At 41.8% G+C, this 22,692-nt stretch overlaps 1 protein-coding gene and 1 pseudogene across 4 annotated transcripts in view; both read right to left on the bottom strand.

Moving 5' to 3' along the window:
- EGFLAM (EGF like, fibronectin type III and laminin G domains) overlaps nt 1-22,692 on the bottom strand; it is a 176,281-nt gene that overhangs the window by 68,489 nt on the left and 85,100 nt on the right. For all 4 annotated transcript variants that reach the window (XM_063083884.1, XM_063083897.1, XM_063083887.1 and 1 more), the window contains one exon: nt 13,608-13,774. In XM_063083884.1, coding sequence (XP_062939954.1) covers nt 13,608-13,774 — 167 coding nt within the window. The remainder of the gene's footprint in view (nt 1-13,607; nt 13,775-22,692) is intronic.
- LOC134369438 (cellular tumor antigen p53-like) lies at nt 8,184-10,653 on the bottom strand (annotated as a pseudogene).

Below are 22,692 nucleotides of genomic sequence, written 5' to 3'. Positions count from 1 at the left end.
AAATTATTCAATGGGCCATGACCACATCCTAAAAAATGGAACTAAATGGTATAAAAATATAAAGCTCTGCATTTAGCGAGGGTGAGTATATTTCTGTGGGACATTTGCACATACACACATGTATTTCTGTATACTTTTGTGCATACCGGGCTACAGTGTAAATTGTATGTACTTACTGTGGGTTGTAGCCAAAAAAATTTGAGAAATACTTCACTTTAGGTGTTTTTTTGAATGCCAGCTTATTTTCCAGCCTGATTACCATTTTATTTTGAGTAGGGGTTAGATTTTCTAATTTTATTTCTGTCCTAGAGTGGAGTTTCTCAACCTCAGCACTGTTGACATTTTGGGCTGGATAACTCTGCTGTGGGGGACTGTCTCATGCATTGTAAGTATTTAGCAGCTTTCCCGGTCTCTACCTACTAATTGCCAGTAGCACTTTCCCCCAGTTGTGAAAGCCAAAATGTCTCCAGACATTGCCAAATATTCTCCTGGGGGCAAAATCGCTCCTGGTTGGAAACTACTACCCTATTATGCCCAAAATAATCTTAAGCATTCTGGCAACCTTTAAGAAATACACAAGACAGACCTGAAGCAAAGATTCTGTGGGAGCCTACTGCAATGGAATGATCTGGGATTCCAGTCCTCAAAGTTTCTTAACCTCTATCAGGTTCACAATCAGGCCACTATGAGCTGCTGTGTAATTGCACAGGATTTTCACAGCCTGGCTGGGGGTTGCAGCAGGACCCAGCAGGTATTCATGGGAATAAAATGTTCTTAATGAACCAGAGAAGGAATCCAGTACTTCTGGCTTAAAAGGTAGAGACTTGCAACTAGGGAAATATCTCAGGGAATTGGTATGGAAAGTCCCTACTTGGAACAATAGAAGCAACACTCACACTGCTCTAAAAAGCAGCCAGTGGAAGAAGTTAAGGGTCAGGTGGCGAGAAGCGACACTGCCCTTGCATAAAGGAGTCCAACCATGCATGCAAGTCAGGCCTCTGTAACAGACACAAGGTAGGAAATGCAGGGAGCACTTGCCAGAGAGTCCTGTGGATCTAACACTCCTGGTGCCTTTGTGATGTAGAACTAGTCACATAGTCTGGAATCTCAGTTTCTTATCTGAAATCTGTGGAAGTCTGGCTAGGTCCTTAAACTATCCCCTAGTTCCAAAATGCTAGGATTTTGATTTGGCTCTCTACCTTCTCTTTTCATATCTGTTCTCCTTAAAACAGTACAAAATCACCTCCCTATTGGTCCCCCTTCCTTTCTGTTGATTTCCACACTATAGCCACAGTGATCCCGTTTAAAATCATGTGAGTCAAGTCATGTCATTCTGCTACTCAAAATTTCAAAATCTTTGCCTTTGAAACTTAGAATAAAATTCAGAGTCTTCACCAGGACCTGCAAGGTTTGGCATGATCTGGCCCCTGGCACCTGGCTAACTTCCTCACCTCATTACCTATCATTCTTCTCCTCACTTAGCATGTTCATGCCACATGAGCCTCTTTATGGTTCCTAAAGTATCCCAACCCCACCCTCACCCCAGGACCTTTGCACTTGCCGCATTCTCCACATGAAGTGATTCTGCTCAAATCTCTCTTTTTAAGAGAAGCTTCTTTGATAGCCTATCCCAAACAGCAGCTCCTTCCATCTTCTATACCTTCTTCCCCTTCACTTTTCCTCTTATCATTACAGACATCATAGCATTTACATAATAGAATGTGATATATGCTTTTTTTAAATTATTTACTTACCAACTGAGACAGACTGTCCCACATATACACTCAATGAGGGCAGGGACAATGTCTATGTTGTTTACAGCATTCAGAAATTGCCTGGCATATACGGGCATTAAATACACATTTAAAAAGTTGTGTGAATGAGTGCTTAAATAAGTGAAATAATCACCGTAGACTCACAGACTGGACTGTTTACTTTCCTGAGCATCAAGACCAAAACAGTTTTCAGATTAATTTAATCAGTGGTGACGTACAAAGAAAAAAAGGGGGTGGGGGCCTGCCAATTTTGTTTGTAGCTTTTATCTCTCACACTCTTCTAATTTTCATTGTTCTATTGCTTTCTGAATTTAACAGCTTTTTATTTCATTTACTTTAGAAAGAAATTTATTATATCACTTCTTTGCATCATTAGGACACAGCATTGATTATAAAAGTAAGATGTTACAAATGCCTCGCAATACTGAAGAACTGTCAGTTTTTGTTTGTGAACTTATTTTTGGTTGCAAAAACTGAAATCTGAATTAGTTGTCCTCTCTCATTTGGTGGGGACTAGTTAACCATAGAAGTCCACCCTCTGACACGACACAATGGAACTTCTCTATTTCACTCCCATCGCAACCGTTTCAGGTGACTCCAGGCTGATTCTGAAGGACTCTTCCAGCTCTGAAAGTGTGTGGACTATCGCCATCTGCTGGATGACTTGTGAACTACTGACTTCTGAGTTGCTGCAGCTGGTCATTCCTTAATGTTTGTGAACCTCAGAATCCTCTGTTGGCCTCTGGAATCCCTTTATGATCACGTGCTCAAGACCAATAACAAGCAGCATTCCACTGGGCCAAAATGGAGACATGGTTACATTTTTAAATATGGTAGATCTAGGGTTGGAGTTCAATGGCAGCACTGATCTATGTTCTAAGATAGGCCTCTGGCTTTCCATCCCAGTGGGAATGAGAATCTGGGGCCACCAAAAAATTCCAACAAAAGGCCAAACTCAAAGACAGATCCTTACAGCAGATAACTTTTCTTTTGAAAAAAATATTTTTATATCTCAAAATGTATATGCAAATATCATATGTATATGCAAATATATATTCAATGTATATGCAAATATTATGCATTAGTAAGAGATTATCCAGCATGGGCTGATGGTTAAGACTTGGGTTTTGAACACCATCCATTTTGCTGATTGGCTGTGCACGTCAGTCAGCACATCTACAAACAAGAAATAACGGTGCTGGCCCACTCTGCTTCGAAGAGGCATCAGAAGGGCAAATGCAAACTTGCACAAACTAAAAGATAAGTAAGGTCACATCAAGAGTCCCAGCTTTGTTTATTACTAGTGAAACAATGTAAATGTCTCTCAATGAGGAATTAGTTACATAGATGTGGCAGAGCTATACCATGGAATACAATGTCATAAAATTAATGATGTAGGTCTACATTTATTCAAATTTAAAGATGAATACAGTATTTTGTTGTACAGAAAAAGCATATGTACTATGATCTCATCATTGGATAAAAAAGATTCTGAGGATACTATATACCAAAATGTCCACACTGGTTATGTCTAGATGCTGAGATTAGAGATCAATTTCATTTTGATTTTTAAATATTTTTTAGGTCGCCTGATTTTTTTTTTTCTAATAATAAGCATTATTGAGCACAATAAACTTTTTCAATTTAGAGACCACAAATAAGCTATTTCTGTTTTGGGATTATTGCAATAGTTTTCTTAGTTTCCCTGGTTTTGCCCTTGCCCTTAGTAAGAGTGATTTTGTTAAACCTGAGAGTCTTTTCACGCCTCTGGTCAAGTGCCCCCAACCCTCCCAGTCCTATCATCCTTCTCTGAGAAAAAGCCAAGTCCATTGGCTTCTAATGGCTTATAAGGTCCTACTCAGCCCCCACCAACTCTCTCTTTCTGACTTCATTTCCTTTTTCACTCTCCTCCCCCAGAATCCCTCTCTAGCCTTCTGAACACCATAGATTCTTTAGAAAAAAGGAATCCCACTAATTTAAGGAATCAAGTATGAAGAGTAATCACCAAACTGGGATCTTGTCCAGGATCTGCCACTAAGTGACCTTGAGAAGGCTGCTGAGCCTTTCTGGGCTTCAGTTTCCTCATGTGCAAAACATGGAGGCAGATCCTTTCAAGCTCGATGAGTTTATGAAGCTTAGTCAACAAAAATTTGGCTGTGAGGCCTCATTATCACCTGTGTTCAAGGCAATACACTAAATACACAAAGACGGATGAGATGTCTGTGCCCTAAATCTATAAGAGTGAAAGATCAAAAGGTAATCCATATTTTGGAATCTGCATAATGGGTGCCATTCTCTTATTCTGTGAGTTGACACTATTCCTCCTTGTGGTGGGTTCCTTCCTTCTGTTCCCCAGACCCACCATTTGCCCTTCTCCATTCTGCCAGTGCCCTGAGTGGCTCCCCTGCCTGGTTTCCAGTTGTGTTCTGCCCTTTGGGAGCACCAGCAGGAGAGAGAAGGACAGAGGAAAAGGAGTCAGAGTATTTATTCCTTCAGCTTCTACCCTATGAGATTGTCTCAGGACACACGTCTAAAGGTCACAGCTCTTGCCGATGGCCCTCCCTGTCAGTAAAGATGCTGGTTAATTGCTTGAATTCCTGATGCCTGTCAGAACTTTGGCAAACAGTCCCTTCATTAACTCACTTCAAATCACCCAATAGTGTGTGCCTCTATTCCCTTTAGGAGCCTGATGACACTTAAGATCATTAGGGAAACTATGTTTTCTCCTGCATTTGCTTCTTACTTGCACGTGTTTGTACATGTCTGTTTCCTATCTGGTTGATAGGCAGATGAGATCCATCAGACTCAGTCAGCATACACTGTGTCCTTCCCGTATGTCTGTCACTGTGGTAAGCTGGTTTGATAGACCTCCTCTCTTTGGGCTAAACCACAATTGTGGCCCTACTCCTTCATCAAAAAACCTAAGGGATTCAGGAATGCAGATGCTAAGAAACAATCCCAAAGGAGAATTGTGTCAAAGCGAGAAGTGCTCCAAAGGAAAGAACAGAAAAGATTAACCATGAAATTATGAGCATAAAGGAAAGAGAACAAAATGAATAATAAATAAGAAAATAAGGGAAAACTAGACATTTGTGTATATATGTGTGTGTGTATCGCCTCAATAGATTAGTGTTTAAAAATCTGTTGAGTGGGATAAATAGTATACAGCTGTGCATCCTGTTGCCACAAAACAACAGCCTATAGATGCTCTGGTAGAAACTGGAGCACCATAAGTTCCTTTTCTCTGGAAAATTATATTTTCTTATTGCTTTAGTCTTTCTTCTCTATTTAGCCAGAGGGGGGAAAATTATCGGTGTACTGATTATAACTAAACGTATGGTAACGTAAGATGTACAAAGGCCTCTAAAGAGCAATTAAATAGGTAGCAGGTATTTAAACAGCAAAGTGAATCATTCCCTTTAGAGCCAATAAAGTTGTGTAAATGAAAGTTACTCAGATTTACATGCGCCGAGGCATTAGCAAATCAATAGAGTGATTACTGTGGAGGGCACCCTGAATGTAAAATCACATTTGAAGTTATGTTTATGCACAAATACCCACTTAAGATGCAGGTTTATCTAGGCTATGAGTGAAACAAATGATTTGTTCCTCTTTCCGTTCCCTTTTTCTTCTTACATTCTGAAGCTTTACAAATCCGTGCAGCTCACCATTTTATGTGCATACCCCAAGCTCCTGGAGTTATGCCCAGCAAAGCAAGCTCTTCCCCAGCTTTCTGCTTCTCTTCCTCTGTCTGTGAGAGCAGCACATACCTGTTCCCATGCAGCGGGGAGGCAGGCTCTCCATGTCTCTTATTAAAGAACATGCACATGAAAACGAAATCGCAGAGATCTCTATCAAGGGAACTATCCATTAGTATGTGTTAATTGATGCCTTCCAAGCTGGATGAAACTGCTACCAAAGAGGGGATTCCTCAAATTTCCTGGAGAATCCCTTAAAATTTGGGGGAAAAACATTCCCAGCAATACAGTACAGAGGTCAGTAAACTATGGCCCACAGGCCAAATCCAGTCTGCCACCTGTTTTTGTACATGAGCTAACAATGGTTTGTATATTTTTAGATGGTTAGAAAAAAAGTTTAAAAAAGAATAATTTTTTCATGACACATGAAAATTATGAGAAATTCAAATTTCAGTGTACATAAATAAAATTTTATTGGAACACAGTCACATATTTATTTATTGTCTATGGCTGCTTTCATGCTATGACAACAGAATTGGCCTGAAAGTCCTAAAATACTTACTATCTTGGCCTCCACAGAAAAATTTGCTGACCCCTAAGTAAATGGTTAACTTTGGGGGGCTCAAAAACAAATTTAAATAACTATAGAGGCACAATACCATAATTCTGTCTGGTTTTTCTTTTTTTCTTTTTTTTAATTTTTGCCTCAATCTAGGATGTGCTTAAGTGGCGAGAGATATGAAATTTTATTGTTACAAAAGTTCACTACTGTGCCTTGCAGTTTTAATTCTTTGATGTCTCATCACTGGAGTCTCTTAATACTAACCAACCAACAGGAGTTTAGAAAATGCCACCCCACAATACGCCCTTTGGTATGCTGACTACTTCAAACTGAGGGCAATTGAGGCACAGCAAATGTAGGGAGGGGCTTTCTCTGAACTCCCCTTATCTATCTGCCTAAAGACAGATCCTCCAAAAAGAACACAATTGTCATGAATTCTTTCACAGGAATCTCATCAACCAGGGAAGATTAACTCCTGTCACAGGAGAGGAGATTGGAGGTCAACACCACACCCAGACAGACGTTGTCACAGGCTATCACCTATTCTTCTGAGACCCTTTCATCTTTCCCCCAAATCATTTACTCTCTCCTAAGTTGCCTACACCCTCCTCCCCTCTCCCCTACAAAGAGGGTATGTAAGCTTCTACATCTCACTCCACTGGGTTGTCAGGTATTCACTTTCCTTTCATGTGATGCCCATGCATGTAATAAATTTGTATACCTTGTCTCCTGTTAATCTTCCGCCTGTCAGTTGATTTCATAGACTCTTATCAAACCCTCAGAGGGTAGAGGGAAAGTCTTCCCTCTTCTACACAACCAAAACCCATCCTAATGATTGCATTCGACCTAACTTAGGGCTTCTCTCATTCCTCCACTCTCAGTCAGGAAAGTTTTTGCTCTTGCACTTCTGTTTCTGAATTCTGGCACTCCAACATTTTCAAGTGCCAAGAACATAGCGCAGGGCATGAAGTCATAAAGAAAAAGCTACAAACCCGCTGGTGGTCACCCATGTCAGTTACACCATCCGTCAGTAATTATACAGTAATTACTATTAATGTCTCCTTCATCTTGAAGAGTGAGCACATGCAACTCTGTCCACATGTCTTTCCTCAAAACACTCCTGAGAAGTAGAAAATATGACCTACCCCAGCCATACTATACCCATTTCAGAGATGAGGAATCTCAGGCCTAGAAAGACGAAGTGACTTCCCTGGGTAGTTCCCACAGCAAAGAAGTAAGAGAAGAGTTTTCCTAGCCCTCAGGCCAGGACTTGCCTGCTGGATTCTGCTCTGTCTAAAGGTACAGCTGTTTGGGGACAGCAAAGAGATGATCAAGGGCTGGTGGGGACTTCTCGTGTCACTGACTAAAAGCGGCAGTGGGCTGCATGGAAGCTGCAGGAGGGTGAAGATAAGTCATGGGGGTTTTGGAGAACTTTTTGGTTGCTTCTACTGATCCCTAGAACATGCCACTAGCTTCCAGCTCCACTTGCTTCCACTCTGCTCACAGCTGCAATCCACTCAGGGGCACTGTTACTAGGCAGGAGCCCTTACTTGCGGCTAGGGACGAAGGAAGTCTATTCTGTGGCTACATATGTGACAACGTGACCCTAGCATACCGGAGCTGGTCTCTGGGGAGAGCAATTAAAAACAAGGGCCCAAATCTCAAAGGAAAACTGGGCAGAAGCCAGATTCACACATGGACACTTGCGTGACAAAGGGTGTAAACAGATGCACAACCAACACCAGCTGGACAGAGCAGTGCCTGAGCCGCAGGAAGGTACAGAGGAGATAAGTGGGGTGGGATGGGAGACGCGTGGGAACATCACAGAATCAGATTTATGGTGGAAATTTAACTGATTTGAGCCAGGATGGGATTGTCTCAGCTCAGTGGAAGAGGAAGTTTCTGAAACTGTAGAAGAAAATGAGTTATAGGGATAAGAGTATGGCTAAAACCAAAACCTCTCTTGTATTTCCCTATGTCAACCCTGAGGATCCGAGACCACACAATTAGACTTAATAGAACAGGGTGGGGAAGGTAGTATAGTAATGTCATGGCTCATTCTAATGACCAAGAGAGAACACAGGAGTAAAATGAAGGCTTGGTTTGAAAGAGGGTTAGGAAATGTCTCTCCTTTGGTCATCCCCCTTATCAGCAAATTGTACTCCCCCAGCCCCGCTGAGGCTCCTTCCCAGTCTGGGCATCACTGAGTTCCAAAGCCTCACATAGCTCTGGGAAGACCTGGAAGTGTTCACACCCATGGATCTGAAGGGTGAAATATTCTCTACCCACTGGTTTCTTCTTTGGCTAAGGAGAGGAAATGGTGTTGGTGGCAGCTCGGGGCAAGGCTCCCCTTTCTTGCAGAAACTGTCTTCCTCTGTGCACCGGTCTCTCCTGGGACAGGCTCAAACGTGCACCTCACAGCTGCACCATCCCAGCAGGTCACCACTGGAGTCTTCCAGTGTGGTAATGGTGACGATGGGCCACCGGTTCACACTGCCGCGCAGGAGCCATTACATGTGCAGTTGTAGTGGACGGTGGTACAGTCAGAGCCGACCTCAGGCAGCTCACAGGGCACCACCACACTGCGTCAAAGAGTTTCTGTCATCCAAACTCCACACGCAAATTTCCTTCCACTCAATGAGATGCCGAGGAGGGGCCAGACCACAGCGATCAGAACAGCGCTCGTGGTGTGGGCAGCACCTCACAACTTGTGTCATGTGCTACAACTTCTAGTAGATGGCCATGGTGTGGACACGGGGCCTGGTGGGGGTATGGAGTTGACCCAGAGCTGCACAAGACAGGTCTTTGCTAGGTGCCAAGCCATCTTGTTGAGGGCAGGGGAGTATGTGCAAGTGACAGACCTGGCTGTCCCTGAATGCAAGAAGCCCAGATGACAACCATAGTTGCCATGGTAAGTCTTCTGGGAAGAGACAGAGTATGATATGGGCCAAGCTGTGGCAGGGGTCGCTGGTGTGGGGGCAGCAGCTGGTGTGGGGGCAGCTGACATTCTGAGAGCTCTGTCTGGATCTTTGTTAAACCAGTTTGCAACCTCTTCTGGGGACAGTAACAGATCATCCACTGGTGGGGACAGCGAGGTGCATAGAACATCCTTTTCAAGAAGTAATTTCCCAAAGTCTGAAGATGTCTCCTGACTTTGCGGGAGCGGGGAAGGTGGGGGACAGGGGGAGGAGGTTCGATGCTGAGATCTGAGTGCAGCTCCTCTATGGCGGAGCCCGGAAGGCAGGCTGGCTGCTCACTACTCAGCAAAACCACTTCTAGGTTGACTCCCTAGAAAAATGGTTGCACGTGGACAGTAGGAATCTTGCAAATAAAAAGTTCATGTCAGTGTTGTTCCTGCTCATCAGGGGATCATGTCAACATCCTGTGATACGTGCTTCAAGGTGGATGCCTGGTGTCCCTGGAGCCCAGCAGCTACCTACTCCCAGGATGCTGGCTCTGGACTTTTTCACATATAAGTTATTTTTAATTGAATTTCCTTTGTCTTTGGGAAAAAGAAAGAAGGCATATGACTTTTTTACTCCTGCCATTTCTATCATTTACTGCTCATGTCCTTTATTACTTGCCTCCAACCTTCTTGATTAAGCTTGGGGTTCAGTGAGTGAGCACCAGATGGGGTGAATATTGTCCTACAAAGCCCCTGATGCTGCACACCAACTGGCTAATTTACAAGATCAAAAGCAAATCATAGTGTTGCTGCTGTTTCTTTATTGTAGGAAAAAAATACAGCAGGTTGGGGGTAAGGAGTGAGAGATCATGACTTTGGTCATTTTTGTATTTCCTCAGAAAAACAAAACAGGCCCTGATTTGTGTGGAAAGTCTTCCATCAGAGGATGACAGTAAATACCGGGTAGCACTGATATTATTCAAAGTCACAAAATGACGCTATTTCTCCTTAGAGACCCTGGACACTAGCGTCTTGACTTCCTTCTTCCCATTCTGCTTGTAACTTTGTGGAGCTGAGATAAGATGTGGACACTGCACACACCTCTCGACACTGGTGAAAGCACCATCGAAACCATCTTTCTCTCTCATTTCAGCTGCGCAACAGTTAACGAACACCCTGGGACCTGGCTCTCATTAACTAACTGCACAACAGGACCAAGGTCTTCCAATTGCCCCATTAAGCAATTAAGTCACTGATAGGATCTGGCATCAATAGGCCCAGGGGGAAGTAAACGTTTCCCGGGTTAGCAGCGCCGAAGTGTTTTCTTTCCTTTCAAAAGACAGTGGGTTTAGGCCTAAGACTACAGAAGAGCCCAGGGGAATGGTGGTACTGTCAGACCAGGTGGGATCTAGGAGTTCCCGCTGGGCACTCTGGGCCTGGGGGTCTCCTTGAACATTCTGTTCTGCAGCTGGCTATTCAGGCAGCAAAGCGGGCATCGAATCAGGCGCACACGCACGTGGGTGTGGGGAGTGGGAGGAGTGAGAACGGGGAAAGCCCAAATATGTAAAAACACTGTACTGGCCTCACAAATTCACTCAGCGTGCTGCTCAGAATATTTAGCTGGCTTGGCTTGGGTGCAACCAATCTAATGCACTGCTGGCCGTAAACCACCAGGGCTATACCAATGGGTATGAGTTGCCTTTCAGCCCACATACACGTTTTACTCACACTTCTGTATGTGGAACAGACCTCACTAGTTTTAAAAGCAAAAAAAAAAAAAAAAAAAAAAAACCAAACAAAACTCTTAGAGGTTTTATTCTGTCCTGTAAAAGCCTCCTTAGTCCATATATCGTACACAGACTGTCCCCTGTCCTTTATCTAAGTGTCAACCTTAACCATTCTCATGCTATAGGGTGAGCATCTCTAATCTGAAAATCCAAAATCCTAAATGGTCCAAAATCCAAACTTTTCTGAGTGCCAACATTACGCTCAAAGGAAATGCTCACTGGAGCATTTCAGATTTTGAATTTTTGGATTAGGGATGCTCAATCAATATGCATTCTACAAATATCCCAAAATCTGAAAACTGAAATACTTCTGGTCCCAAGCATTTTGGATAGAGGATACTCAACCTGTACTTTGTATCAGAAGATGAAAAGACCTTCTTAATTTCAATCACACCGAGGGAAGTAGTTTTGCAGTCAGCCAAACCCAAGGTCAAACCCTGCCTCTACAATTACCAATCTTGGTAACCCTTTGAAGAGTTTTGTGAGGATTAAGTGGATTTCATAGGTAAAGTGCTCCACACAATTCCTGGCTCATAGTATCATTTCCCATTTCCCATGGCAGTTCTGATATTTGAAATTTATTATAATTAAGATAGCGCTATTTGGTAATTAGGTAATTTTATGTATGGAAAAGCTACATAGGGCTGGCCAGTTAGCTCAGTTGGTTAGAACACAGCGTTATAACACCAAGGGTTCAGATCCGTGTACTGGCCAGCTACCAAAAATGAAAGAAAAAGAAAAAAATAAATGTTTTGGAAGCAAAATAATAGTCTAAACCAATACCAAAATAAGAAATATAAACATGTGCCAGAATAAAGGGTTTTCTAAAACATTAGAAGTGATCAAGAGAAAAACTGCAAATGGAATACTAATCAGCACATTCTTATGTATTCATGAAAAAGGTCATCTCATAAATTCTATTTCTGTTACTCTGAGTATCCATATAAATCTAAAAGCAGTAAAATTATATTTAGTTAAGAATATGTCATAACTGAGAGTTTTCACTGAATTAGCATGGCTTTGTCCACCTCCCCTGTACACAATTACTTTGAAATTATAAAATTTTACTTCACATAAGAGACCAGTTATAATAAAACGTTACCTGTAAAGCACTTTCACATACCTTATCCCCTTAATCCAGAAAACTGGGATCTAGCAATGGGGGTATAATGATCAGAAACTCCAAGACCAAATGAGTGTTTCAGTTAAAAAAGAAAAGTACAAGAGATGCCCAACCCACTGGTCCTTCCCCAACTCCAGTCTCCACACCCACACCCACGGTCCACATGAGTTGTTACATCTCATCTCTCTTCTACTTTCGTGACTCCTTGGAGAAGAGGATACTAAGGGATAGATGGAAAGAGGTGAGCATGGAGCAGCTCACAAGCTGGGAGCAGAGGAGTTCAACTCAGGGGAAGGGGGTAGGCACTCAGTGCTGCTCGGTTGTCAACCGAAAAGACAAACCAAGTGTTCAAAGCACAGTTAGCCCCCAGCTCATTACTCAGATTTTTGGCTATACATCACAGAGTTTAGCCAAAGATTATAGGACAGATTTCATCCAGCAAGAATCAAAGGATGCCTGCCTTTGAAATAGGATTGTTAACATTTCTTCTAGAAAGAAGAAGCTTCATCCCTTGGCATGTGCCTGGCAAGTCATAGCTTCTAAATTCTAAAGAAGAGTGAAACAATTGCTGAGTGGTCAAAGTTGTAGGTTGCATGTGTGTGCACGTGTTTTGGAGGTGTGGCCTCACCGTATACCCCAACAACCCAATTAGAAGGAAGGAGCCCTAACATTCAAGGATAGGGTAAGAGTTGTTTTCAAAAAGTCAAAATTCTTAGGACTTGGGAACCTGGTGAATCTCTACCTTTGGAAACAGCAGTGGCCTTGGAAGTCGGCTGTGTGGGTGTTTTGAGAGGAGAGGGGAAGATCTTATTCAGATCCACTAACAAATAAAAACAGGGCTTTGTGTTGGCCAATGGAAAGCCAGCTGCCAGTGCTGAGGGCTCCTTTCCTGGGTAAAGAGGCCCTGGAGTAGTAGCAGGGCTCTTCTAGAGGAATTTATTGGCAAAACTGAAAGGATTTGAATCTTCAAACAAAAAAGAGACAACATTTCAGTTCTGAGATCTCCCCACTACATAGGGTTTGGAGTTTATGAAAATGTTCACACACACACCCCAAAATACACAGATTTCTAAGCTGGGCTTGGCAAGGTGGTCTAAGTTCTTGCTAATTGAAGTATGGATCTTGACATCATGTGGGAGCTTATTAAACCCCAGACCAAAATCAGAATCTGACTTTTAACAAAATCCCCAGGTAATTTGATAAACACCAGCCAACACTTCCCCTGCCCTGCAGAGGCACTATGAGAACATGTATCACCAGCTGGACCACCAGCTATATATCAACTCTCCAATGACTTCTTTGATACTTCCTGACCATCATTCAGAGGGGTTGATGTTACTTAAATATCCTTGATTTGCAGGTGAACAGTAACCCTGATGAGTATGGGAGCCTTAATTTTTTCTCCTGTGGTTCTGAGATGAACTCGTTTTTTGAAAAGATGAAAAGGAGGGGGAGGGGGACAGGGAGGCTGCACATCACTTTGCTACCTGGTCTGTGATAGGGAAAGAAAACTGACCCTAAACTCACCAAGGATGATGCAAAATAAATCTTCTGCTGGCCTCCTGGACATAGAAAAAGCCTGTGTCCCTCTAACTTACAAAGGGCTGGGAAAAAAGCAGGAGGAAAGCCTGAGGATAGCCCCATTCCAGGAGGTGTTTCTGCAGGGTACTAAGAAACCCCAGCAGAGAGAGTCCTCATGAAGCAAGGCCAGCAATGCTGCTGCATCTGCCCTGCAGAAAGGCCACAGAGGTACTCACGGAGCGTTCGGATGGCGTCGCTGGGCCAGCTGCGGGGACTGGGGCCATGCAGATTCACGGCCCTCACTGCAAACTGGTATCTGGTATCTGGTTCAAGGCCCTTGATAACCATGGAGTCCATCTGGATCCGCTCATGGATTAAGGTCCAACTCTTGTCAAAATCTGGCCTTTATTGATTAAAAAAAAGAAGTAGTTTCAGAAACACTGGAAGGAAGGGAAGCTGTGTAAACTAACATCATTTGAACTCTGGAAGCAATACTCATAAAAATGAGTTAACATTTCCTATCTGAAAGTGATCCTGATTTTAAATCATCATTTGTAAGTCCCCACCAATAAAAGCAAGTAGATCATTTTTAGGGTCAGTTTTAAACACTGTTTAAAGACCACTTGGTTTTCCTCACACGGCCTTGACTATAATGAAAAGATCCTCACATAGTTCATTTTCAAGGACTCTGCCTTCCAGATGTTTCATAAACAAGCCTCTCTTTGGCAGTCCCATCCCCAGAGGTCAGGAGAGTACAGATTCCATCTATTCACAATCTGTTTGCAAAATAAACAAATATAAGTATTATAGGGTGACTAATTGCATGAATTGCCATGGGAAAACCCAAGATGAATCTGTTCGTGGACAGTCTTACTCTTAAATTGTACAACTGTGCCAATTTGCTGAATTTTCGCATGTCTTTCTGAGGACCCTATGGAGTAGGCAGACCTTTGCTTAGAGCTCCCATCTGGGAAGCAACTCTAAGGCTAAGAGTACGAGCTCCGGAGCTGGACAGCATCAAGTTCAAGTCTTGGGTCTTCTACTGACTAGCTGCTATTCAACTTCTTTAAGTCTCAGTTTTCCCATATGTAAAATGGGAATAACAAAGTACCTACTTAAGAGTACTGTCATAAAGATTGAGTGAGTTATATTATATTCTCAGCAGTATCCAGCATCACACTGTAAACACTCAGCATGTGTAAGCCATTATTTAGGAGACTTACCCACTCACAGAGCTAGTAGCCTTTGCTGCCTGCTCCCGCTATATCTGCAAGCACCAGTGTGGTACCGCTAACCCATCTGCCTAGTCAGCACCCAAAATGTGGCTAGTCTGAATTGAGATGTGCTGTAAATGTAAAATGTGCACTGGATTTTAAAAAAAAATGTAAAACATCTCATTAATAATTTTTATATTGGTTACATGTTGAAATGATAGTATTTTGGGTACAGAGGGTTAAAATGTATTATTAAAATTAATTTTACTTGTTTCTTATTACCTTTTTAATGCCACTATTAGAAAACGTGAACTTTCACATAAGCTCGTGCTGCATATTGGATAGTGCTCGTATTGGATAGTGCTGCTATATATGGCCATCCTAGTTGGAGGGGAGAAAGAAGAGCATTCTGTGTAATAAGAACTGCAAGATAAAAGTTGGGAGTGATTGTGCATGGGGACAGTGTGAGTGGCCTCACTGGAGTGGATGTTTTGTGTTAATAGCAAATAATAGCTACCACTTACCACGTGCTTTCAAAGTACGAAGCATCGTCCTAATTCCTTAAGTCATTTACTTCTCACTACTCCCTATGCAGTAGGTACTAACAGTAAACACTCGCCCCTTTTTTATACACACAGGGAAACTCAGGCACTGAAAAGGTGAGTAACTTGCCCAAGGTCTCACAGCTGATAAATGGTAAGGCCAACTTGGGTTGATGGAATGAGGTTAGATCGAGCAGATCCTTGATATTGGATGAAAAATTGGGGTGATGGTGGGTGGGGAGCTATTCTCTATCCTTTAGTTTGCCCCATGGCCACTTCTCAGTTGTTCTTTCATTACATGATCTGCTCACAGAATTTAAAGGAAGGGCAGGAAGCAAAAAAGTTTGATGTTCTTCCTCGATGGATAACTTACCAGGTGAGGAAACAAACTCATTTTGCTAAAAGGAGGTGCCTGGATGAACCACAGATTTCTTTAATATGTGCTCACCGGGTTTTTCATTAGGAGGAATTGTTGAAAGCCAAATGGACTTAAGCCCGGTAAATACTTGCTGCCTCAGGCTCCCCTGCTGAGGAAGAGTGTGTGGGGCCCAAATCTAAGAATGCACGTGTTTGGAAAAGCAGAGTTCACAGGGCATGCGCACTAGTGAAGCAGGGCTGGCTTCTCTTTCCTGATGTTCTTTGCCTAAAGATGGACTGTTCATGTAAACCAACTTTATCATCAAAGAGAAAACCTCATGAGGAGAAGGAAACACATTTACAAACTCAAATTAGAACAAAATCACTTCACAGAGGAAAGCCACAGGGGTTACCTAAAAGTAAAGTGAGAAAAGATGTGATCTTTAGATAAAACTCTACTGTTATCTTTTGCTAATCCTCCCTTGTGATATTTACAGAGGAAGTAACCCGTATCTGTTCTCAGAATGTGCTGTTGTTCACCCCGGGCTTCCTGCAAGTATCTGCAACAATCTTTTATGATTTTATATTTGTTGTTCATTCAATGCAGGAAAGAAAACTCTTTAATTTCATTATATAGGGTGAGAGAGGAAATCTCATACAGACTGAACAATAGTTCAAAACCTTTAACGTTTTGTCTCTGATTTTGTCATGTGTTTTTCATTTGAAGGTTTTTTAGAGTCTCTGGTAAAAATGTGCAAAGGTGAGGCTGAGAGAGAGAGAGATAACCAGGCAAAGGTATTGTCTTAAGTCCTCCTCAACAATAGCTTTATCTTTTTTGACTAAAGAAAATCACTTTATCCTAACTACAAAGTTGCTGGTCAAATCACCATAGCAACAACACTATCCTGACAGTTTCCCCAACAGTGAAAAGGAAAGAGGGAGAGAAGGAGACTGACAATGGGCTGCCATCCCAGGTAAAGATGGACAGCCACCAGCAAGGCGTGCACTTTTCCAAGTGGTGGGATTGGGTTGGGTCAGGCACCCCTCGGGAGATCAGTGGCTCACCTTTGGAAGGCGTTTGGGCAGGGGCATTCCAGAGAGGCATATATAATGTGGTCAGCAGTGGCTACTCAAAACCCAATTAGTCAGTTCAAGTAATCAAGACTCACTCCCTGGTTTATTGGGGTGGAAGAAGAACTTACCATTGGCAGTGTTAGAATCCAGCAAGGTTAACAGGGCTGCATGGAACCTTAGAGATCATTTGGCCAAAATGTCTGAAGACTCAGAAATTATATGCAAGATTTTATATGTGAGCACATTTCATTTTTCTAAGTAAAGGGCCCTTAGCTTTTATCAGATTCTCAAAGATAATCATGATCCCAAAAGCGCTAGTCTCTCATTTTACCCATACGGACGCTGAAGGAAAATAATTTACCCAAAGTCACAGAACACAGGGTGGTATATCTTTGTTTTATTCCCTTCCCTATGATATTTTGATCATGTTGCCCATTGCCAGTATCAGCCTTCATGGACAATCATTTTTCCTGGTACCATCAAATCCCATAGGTGGCTGCCTTGAGCTAGTCAAGTGGCAAGGGATTAATGATCATCAACCAGGCATCACAGAAGTTACATCCTGGGAGGCACTAAGGCACTATAAGCACAGCTCCACTCTCAGGGAGTTTAAAATCTCAATGGGGAGATCATACATCTAAGGATCTGTACAAAAGTTGTACATCTAAGGATCAGTAGGAGGCTAGTGCAAAGCGGCATATTTTAAGAGCTGTATTTAAATGGGTCAGTGTAAACTGGAATTCTGAGGAAAATTCCATGAGGACCAGGAAGAACATAAGTTAGATTTTTAATGTATTTGGGTATGGATAACTGAAAAAGAACACAGCATCCTTGGGAGGAGGAGAGACCATTGTAACATCAGCTCTGTGTGGGGTGTGAATATACTAAGCGCTAACTACATGCGGAATATCAAGTGGGATATCCAAAAAGAGTAAATAATGGGGGTCCCTGATATGAATGACCATTGAATATATACAAAAGATGGGTATGACATATAAAAACACCACCATAAACCTGGACTTTAAAAATTGATCACAAGCTCAACACGAATTCTCTGGATCACCTGCTGTTGAAAAGGCCCGGTGCCCATATCATGGGGAGAAGTGGTTTCCCAAACAGGGTAGGAGGCTGGACTTAGTTCAATGTCTCTGCCCTCGACCCACAGTAAGAAATACATTTTCATACAATATACCTATGCATACAAATATGTATACTATGGGTATGACTTACATACGAGTACAAAGCTGCAGGAGATGTTTCAAGAAAAAGTACTTATCCTTACTGCCTTATTCACATTGCTCTTTTCTTTCTCTCCTTTTCCTTTCTTTTCTTCTTTTCCTTTTTTTAAAAATGCTGCCCACCAAATCGATTTTACCACTCACCTAAGGGCTGGGGCCCATAATCTGAAATACACTGACCTAGAAGTTTTTCCCCTAGAATATCTTAGATAGCATTTTCAGCTCCAAAATCCCAAGAATGAAGAAAACAGGTTTCATTAGCCATTGAGAGGAATCTATTACTTGTGCCTGAATCAAATGTCCAGAAAGTGACAAATGAAGCCTGTGAAACTTCAAATATGCTCTAGATACATCATGCTCTAGATACATCATGCTCTAGATACATCATGCTCTAGATACATCATGCTCCAGAGCAATGTTTTTGAATGATCCACAATATAACATACATTGGACACTGTGACCCTGTAAATGCCACACACACAACTGAAACACAAGTCTCACAAAATATTTTCACTATGTGTGACACCCCCTGGTATTTTCTTTCCTGTTCTATTGTATTTTACTTTTGAAAAACTGTTGACCAGGAGCCTCTCAACTGATTTCACTACCTTCTTCTGATGAGCGAACACTCACAGTTTGAGAACCCCATTCTAGAAAAGTTGGAGCCAAGGTGAAGTGAGAAGCTCAAGCTGGTTACAGACATTAACTAGGAAGCTGAGCTATAAGTGGTTACATTCTGCTGGGAAAAGACTTTTGAGAGTGGAATTTGTTGGAGCAGAAAACTGTCCTCTAGGGAATATACCAGAACATTCAGAATGACCTTGACAGTGGCAGTCCCTCTACTGGCCTGAAGAGTAGACCAAAAGCCTAATTATAGCACAACCAGATATGTGTGGCCTCTTTCTCTCAACATCAAAACTACCATTCCACAATTTAATGTTTTCTGGAGGACCTTGTATTATTTCATGGCTCCTTTCCTAAATATTTTCTGTCATGTTGTTTCTTCTAAGCGTCATCTCAGGAACAGAATTAATTAGACTTTCCTCTGGACTATCCCATGCCTTGAATCTGATCCTACTACCACACTGATTGTATCCCCTTCTAATGTAATTTTATATTTCTGTCTTCTGACCTGGGCATGAGCTCATTAAGCATGGCAACTTTGTGTTAGTCTTCTCCATGTTCCTTGAGGTGTCTGCATGATATTTCCAAAATGCAAATACTATCAGTCCCTTTCCTGCTTAAAACTTTCCACAGCTCCCTACACCCTTCAGAATAAGACTGAGCTCTTTTCTAAGGCGTTTCTAGGTCTGATCCTTGCTTACCCATCTCTCACCACACAGAGATCCAGGCTCTCTAAATAATTGCAAGAACATTTTCTTCTTGCCTACCAGCCATCGCTTAACTGGCCTCCTCCAGCCTAAGCGTTTCAGGTTGCTTCCTACCTCCTCTTTTGCCTGGTTATCTATGATGTGTTCTTCTTAGCTCCTGTTAAAAGCCTTCCCAGACTCCTTCAAAACTGGGTCAGATGTCAAGCTTGTGTCCCTCTAGGCCCCTGGTCCTCACCCCTACCTGCAACCCTCACTTCTGTGAACTACACTTACCTGTGTTCCCCAGTAGACTGTCCAAGGGTGGGGGCTATAGCTTATTCACTCCTCAATCTCTTGCACACTCTTTGCACATATAAAATACTCAATATACACATGCATGTATGAATATATGCTCATAGGAGGTATCCAATAAAGGATAATTGAGCTGAATTAAAATTATCTCCAGAATTCAATCTATTCCCTAAAGCAGTGGTTGCAAATTTCAGCCAGCTGCCAGTTTTTGTGAATAAAGTTTTACTGGAACACAACCATGCCCATTTGTTTAGGTATTATCGATGGCTGCTTTCCTACTATAATGGCAGTGCTGAGTAGTTGGGACAGAGTTCACATGGCTGGCAAAGCACAAATATTTACTATCAGATTCTTTGAGAAAATTTTGCCAACCCCTGACCTAAGACAACAGTCTTTAATCTTGCTTGTGCCACATTTTGACATTCTGATAAAGTCTATGAACCTCTTCTCAGAATAGTCTTCTTAAACGCATAAAATAAAATACATAGGATCACAAACGAAACCAATTATATTGGAAACAATTATCAAAATGATAAAATATTATAATACATTAATATATATACTTCTTTATTGATACATTAAATAGCAAAACCTAGCAATGGATTTGATAACTATAATAATTCAAAGTAGTAACAAATATAATTGGAATTTTGGGATATGTACAACAATTGTAATGTGATAAAAAATTTTTAAAAATAATGGTGACAGAGTGACAGGAATTGCTAATACCATCACGGTGTGTTGTCTACATTCATTTTGGAAGAAAATGACACATTTTTCAGTTGGTTAAACTAAGGATGTAATTTTTTTCCAACCAAAGTTCAGGGACCCCTTGAATTCTATCCAGGGAGCCCTCAGAGATCTACAAACTGCAGGTTAAGCAAGCTGCTCTAAGAGAAGAGACACAATCCCATAGATTATTCAGGGTGAACACAACAGGGGTAAGAGAAAACCTCATGCTCAGAAGAATATCTGATTATCTGTCAATTTTACACTTTGGTTTTATGCAGGCTTTGCCAACACCACAATGAATTGAAGAGAAATGTTCAAAACCACTCAGTAGTCATAGTTTTAAAAAATAAAAAAGGGATGTATTATTTGACCTTCGGCTTTCAGCCTTCTTTCTTTATTTATGAATTGGTCTAAACCAACTGAATGACAAACAGATGAATTCAAAGGGGCAATGATAAGCTCAGCTGGCTTTGTCCCAGTGGGGGCGCAATTGGAGAGTACATTTTTCACTTACAGTTTACAAATGGCTCGCAAAGATGTTACACAATAATTCAATCTACGTCAACTCCCATCAGTCTGGCCAAGAGTTGCATAAGAAATGCTCACGGTAGAAGGGATTGAAGCTTTAAGGGATCAATTTGTAGAACTGTAGGTCAGATTTCTGCAAAAGCATTCAGAGTAGCTCTTCCATGTGAGCCTGAGTGGAGCAACCTGATGGGTACCTCAAGTAACTGGGACCAGGCACCAGTCTGGAAGGTGGTTCTAAGATTTTCAATTTTGAAACCAAAGGAAAGAAAAAGGAATTTTTCATGAAGCATCACTTGTTCCTATGAAATCTAAGCTGACATCCAAACAAGCCCATTCTTGCTTGCATCTAATTCTATTGCTAGTGGTATGAAAGGTTTGTACTTAAATAGCACCACTTCCCAAACACTTTCTAGAAAAGAAAGGGGGATTTCTTTTTGCTTTTGTTTTCATACCCCCTAAAATTAACTAATTGTACAACATCAATTCTTAAAATATTTTCAATTCTAATTTTGGGGGGCTAGAAAACCAATGCAAGGCTTCATAACTTTTAAATAGTGCAGTCATTTGCCCAATTATTGCTATATATTGAAGAAAAATGTTATGAAGAAAGTTGGCAATTCACTAACTTCTTATGAAGAGCTCTAAAACACAAGTTTGCATTCCATATGAAATAAAATCACACTGGGAACTTTTAAGTTAGTGATATACATTTGAGTATTATTTGCAGCTTTGCCACATACTGATCGTTCTTCTGTGATGAAAACACAGTAGGGATAAATAACTTTCATCTGGGGGAGGCGGTGGTGGGGGTGGGGATGTGTGTGCAAATTCGTGGATTTTGTCTGGCTTTTATTTCTGCAGTTGGTGGGGTAGGTTGTTGGCTACTGTTGTGGCCTCTGATATTAGTGGTAAGGGATTCACAGAACCACTTATGGCTAGCATTTCTTAAATTATTCACTAAAAAACAAATAACTGCTACAGTGGCAATACATTTCCCTGTGCTCAGGGTAAAAGAACCAACATAAAAAAGTCCTTCATGAGCCACCCTTCTGAGTGCTGTGTAGACACGTGTTTTCACCTTCACAACCCTTCTGACACAGCCACTGTTATCATCCACATTTTATAGCTGAGCAAAGTAAGGCTTAGAGAGCTCAGGCAGCTCGTGCAAAGTTCCAGCTGGTTGTTGGCATTCTCTAGATCCAGTCCCATGATTACAGTGTCCAGATGTTCACCAGCACCTATTTGACACACGTGTGTTTACTTGGTGGTAGGTGCTGTATTGTACAGAGGGCAGCAAGTCAGATGTTGCTCTTGTTCCAAGAGGAAGACAGATCTTGAATATATAGTTAACTATAAGTATGCTGAGTCCTGTAGGTAAATGTTGCAGGTACCTGTATACCTAGCCCAGTCTGGGAGTGGAAGAAGGTAGTCAGGCAAGGCTTTCTAAAGGAAGTGACACTTAAGGAGGAGTCCTGAAGGATGAGCAAGAGCTAGATAAGTAATGAGACAGAAGAACTATCCTGGCAGAGAAATGAAAGCATAAAAACGTGTAGCCAGGAAACAGCTTGGCTATAGAGGAAAGCAGAAAAGACCCATCATGAAAGCCATAATGCACTCGTTTGCACTGTTGAGCCTTTATTATGGGCCAGGCAGTGTTCTAAGCATTTCATGTGTGTCAACTCATTTAATTCTACAATAACCCTATAAGATAAGTAAATTATTATCCCCATTCTGCTGTCTGAAGCACAGAGAAGTTAAATAACCCACCTGAGATCACACAGCTTAAAAGTGATGGGGGCAAGGTTTGCATCAGGGAGTGCAGCCCAGAGCCTGTGTGTTAAACCACCAGTCTATACTGCCTCACCTATGTCACGATGATAGACAATCAGAGTCACAGGATTTTAGGTGTCACACAGTCCAGCCTTACTTTACACATAAGGAAACAGGATTGGAATCAAGCACCTTCACTAGGATCAGAGCCAGCTCAGAGCTGGACAAACTTAAAACTCAGAGA

Source organism: Cynocephalus volans, chromosome 2, assembly GCF_027409185.1.
Source record: "Cynocephalus volans isolate mCynVol1 chromosome 2, mCynVol1.pri, whole genome shotgun sequence".
Classification (NCBI taxonomy): Eukaryota; Metazoa; Chordata; class Mammalia; order Dermoptera; family Cynocephalidae; genus Cynocephalus; species Cynocephalus volans.
This window is presented reverse-complemented; position numbering and strand designations above follow the sequence as displayed.